The sequence below is a fragment of the Glycine max genome, chromosome 12 (assembly GCF_000004515.6).
Source record: "Glycine max cultivar Williams 82 chromosome 12, Glycine_max_v4.0, whole genome shotgun sequence".
NCBI lineage: Eukaryota > Viridiplantae > Streptophyta > Magnoliopsida > Fabales > Fabaceae > Glycine > Glycine max.
The window spans coordinates 35,204,565-35,207,916 of NC_038248.2; the positions used below are offsets into that span (position 1 = coordinate 35,204,565).

Below are 3,352 nucleotides of genomic sequence, written 5' to 3' on the forward strand. Positions count from 1 at the left end.
ATATTATTTTTACTGACTAAAAAAAATATAAAAAAGATAAAGATAAGAGATAAAGATAAAAATTATCTGAAAAGTTGTTGTGAAAGTCAATAGTAAGAATACTATATTACTCATTTCATATTTGTAAGAATACTATTACTCCAATTAGCATAACAACTTTATTGTACAGTAGCAAGAAAATGTTAATTGAATGAAAGTGTGAAAGTACCCCAAAGAAAGTTCTCATTGATGAGTCATTATGAAGGTATATATATAACTATCGTATCCCAATTCCCATCACATCCCCCGAAACATAAGTTCCGGACGTTTTTCTCTTTTATCATATACCTTGTCCAAGTGTTGTATGATAACATTTAAAGCTTTTGATAAGGTGAACCCTTCGTGTCTAAAGCTCTCTCTGCCATCTTTGTCACATTTTCAAAGGTCACAAAATAAATTTCACGAAAGTAACGGTTAAGGTGTCTTTCATCCTCCAAGTTCCCCTCTCCTTGCCAATTGACGAAGCATAACTAACATTTATTTACTTGAAAAAGGAAGTTCCCTCACTAGAAGAAATGAAAATATATATAAAAAAAAGCGCACACCAAAAATTGAACTATTTGCCCCTCTTGTTTATCATCACAAAGCTGATAAACTTAATTCCCTCGTGTACTCAACTCCTTATTCAACTAAGTTATCGCCGTTTTTGGCACTGTGTGGGGCCTCCAAATCCCTCTATATATTAACAATGTACTCATACTCTTCATCAGCACCAACTACCTACCCCTTTGATCTTGTGTCCCACCCTGCATCTCAGCAGAGCCACTCTGGGTCACTACAATGCCATTGTTAACTTCCTCTTTGTTTCACATGGTTCCTCTCTTCTCTCTTCTTTTACTCTCACTCATGATTCGTTATGGTACTTCTCAGGGTCCACCTTCACCTGGCTACTACCCTAGTTCCAAAACTAATCCTGTTAGCTTTGATGAGGGATTTAGAAACCTTTGGGGACCTCAGCATCAGAAACTAGACCAAGACTCGTTAACAATCTGGCTTGACTCCTACTCAGGTTTGTAAAATGTCTCACATAAACTCCTAACTTAAATAGTTAAATGCAACTACATATGCTTCTTTATCTATTGGTTTATTATAAATTGTTCTTTCACTATTACTAGTTACCATGGTTTTAAATTGGGACCCAAAAATTACGGTCTCAACATTAAGGTATTTTGACACTCCGCATTCGCACTACGACCACAATTGAGGTCACATCAATCACATTTTCCTGCCATGGAAAGGTTTTTTTTTTTTGGCTCACCGCAACTTAGACAAAAACCGCGATCATAACCGTAATTTAAAACCATGCTAGTTACTACATTTTTACTAGCACTTTTTTAATACACAGGGAGTGGATTCAAGTCACTTCACTCTTATCGGTCTGGATACTTTGGTGCTGCGATTAAGCTTCAACCTGGCTACACTGCAGGAGTCATAACATCTTTATACGTGAGGATCAATTTATAACTTTTAGCACATGTTTAAAATTGAGCGTACAGTATCTTTTTACTATGTGTTTTTCATCCTTTTTCTTCGTTATTTCATTTGGGAATTGTAGCTTTCAAACAACCAAGACTACCCAGGACACCATGATGAAATAGACATTGAGTTCCTTGGTACCACGCCAGATAAGCCATATGTCTTGCAGACAAATGTATACATCAGAGGAAGTGGAGATGGGAACATTATAGGGAGAGAGATGAGGTTTCACCTTTGGTTCGACCCAACACAAGATTTTCACAACTATGCTATTCTGTGGGAACCCAGTGAGATCATGTAATATCTTCACGCACTACCATGATCTACATAAACTGTTTCGATAAAATCTAACTTGAAACCCTTACCATAAATTTTTTGGTGAATAATTATTTTATGTATGTATAATAACTATCAACAACCATTTAGCCCAATTAGGAAATTACTATGACTTGGTTAAAATATTTCACTGAAAATATCATTTCTATACAATAATGGAATGCAGACCCCTTTAAAATATACCTATTAACCTTTAATCATGTTAGTCAAAGTGAGAGAAAAATGTGCATCTAGCTTCTTTTTCTTCACTCAATCATTCATAGCTTATTTATGGGATGAAAACGTAGTTTTCATGGGGGTAGGTTGATTATCATAAAATCTTACAATATCTAGATTTTGTATGCTGCTTACTAGTTTTAGTAGTTTAATTATCTTACAATACATGCAGATTTTTAGTGGATGATGTCCCAATAAGGAGGTATCCTAGGAAGAGTGATGCCACGTTCCCCACAAGAGAAATGTATGTGTACGGATCAATATGGGATGCATCTTCATGGGCTACAGAGGGAGGAAAATACAAAGCTGATTATAATTACCAACCCTTCTTTGGTAGATACAAAAACTTCAAAATACTAGGTTGTACCACTGAAGCCTCAACCTCATGCCAGCCACCATCTCCTTCACCATCAGGCTATGACAGCCTTAGTCCTCAGCAATTTGCTGCAATGCAATGGGTCCAAAACAACTACTTGGTCTATGACTATTGCCATGATCCTGGGAGAGACCATACACTTACTCCAGAATGCTAAGGTTTTAAGCTATATTTGGATTAAAATTGGGAAAGTATGTATTTTTATAAATTCTAATACACAATTGCAAAATACAGAATGAAAAAGGAATAATTAATTTGTAGCTTTGAAAACAAAGTTACTTTTGAACTTTCCCAATTGAAATCTATACATCCACTTAATTGGTTTGGTTCAAGTTGGTATATTTCAAAAGTTATTTTTTTTTATTTTTCACATATTACCAAAGCAGTTTGTTAAGGGGGTGGATTTTGTGATGGTTCCACTTGCTAATGCTAAGTGTAATTGCAACAACAGTGAGCGTCCAAGTTCCCCTCAAAAAAGATTGGGATGTTTTCGTTGTTTATGTAATTGTGTTGTTTGTTTGTACCCCACAAAAGATTGGGATGTTTTTGTAATTGTGAAGCACTATTACTTTAGTCCTTTTCCTGTTGAAATAAATCTAGTTGGATTTTGGATGCTTTCCTAATTCGTATTTAGGTAGCAGAAATGAGAAAAGGGACCTTTGTCCCTCCGAAACTAAGCTGTTGGAAAGAACCTTCTTATGGACTTTTGTTGCTAAATTGGACAACCAAACTAATTATTCAATCTGTGAGTCCATGAAAAATAATAACTAATGCTCTATTCTGCTGTTGTCGGTAGAGTGTCCGTGCCAAGGACAATTGTGCTTTGTTTGAACGCGGAAAAAATAACAGTTACAAAGAAATTAGAGAGAAAAGAAAATAAATATAAAAAGGTAAAATTTTAGTTGTTCG

General features: G+C 35.3%; 1 protein-coding gene across 1 annotated transcript; it reads left to right on the plus strand.

Moving 5' to 3' along the window:
- The first annotated feature begins 419 nt into the window (after positions 1 to 419).
- Positions 420 to 3,058, plus strand: LOC100786503 (xyloglucan endotransglucosylase/hydrolase protein 31). Its single transcript, XM_003540153.5, has 4 exons — positions 420 to 1,048; positions 1,385 to 1,485; positions 1,595 to 1,812; positions 2,240 to 3,058. The coding sequence occupies exons 1-4, from the start codon at positions 820 to 822 to the stop codon at positions 2,598 to 2,600; spliced, it is 909 nt and encodes a 302-aa protein (XP_003540201.1). The 5' UTR covers positions 420 to 819; the 3' UTR covers positions 2,601 to 3,058.
- The last annotated feature ends 294 nt before the right edge of the window (positions 3,059 to 3,352 follow it).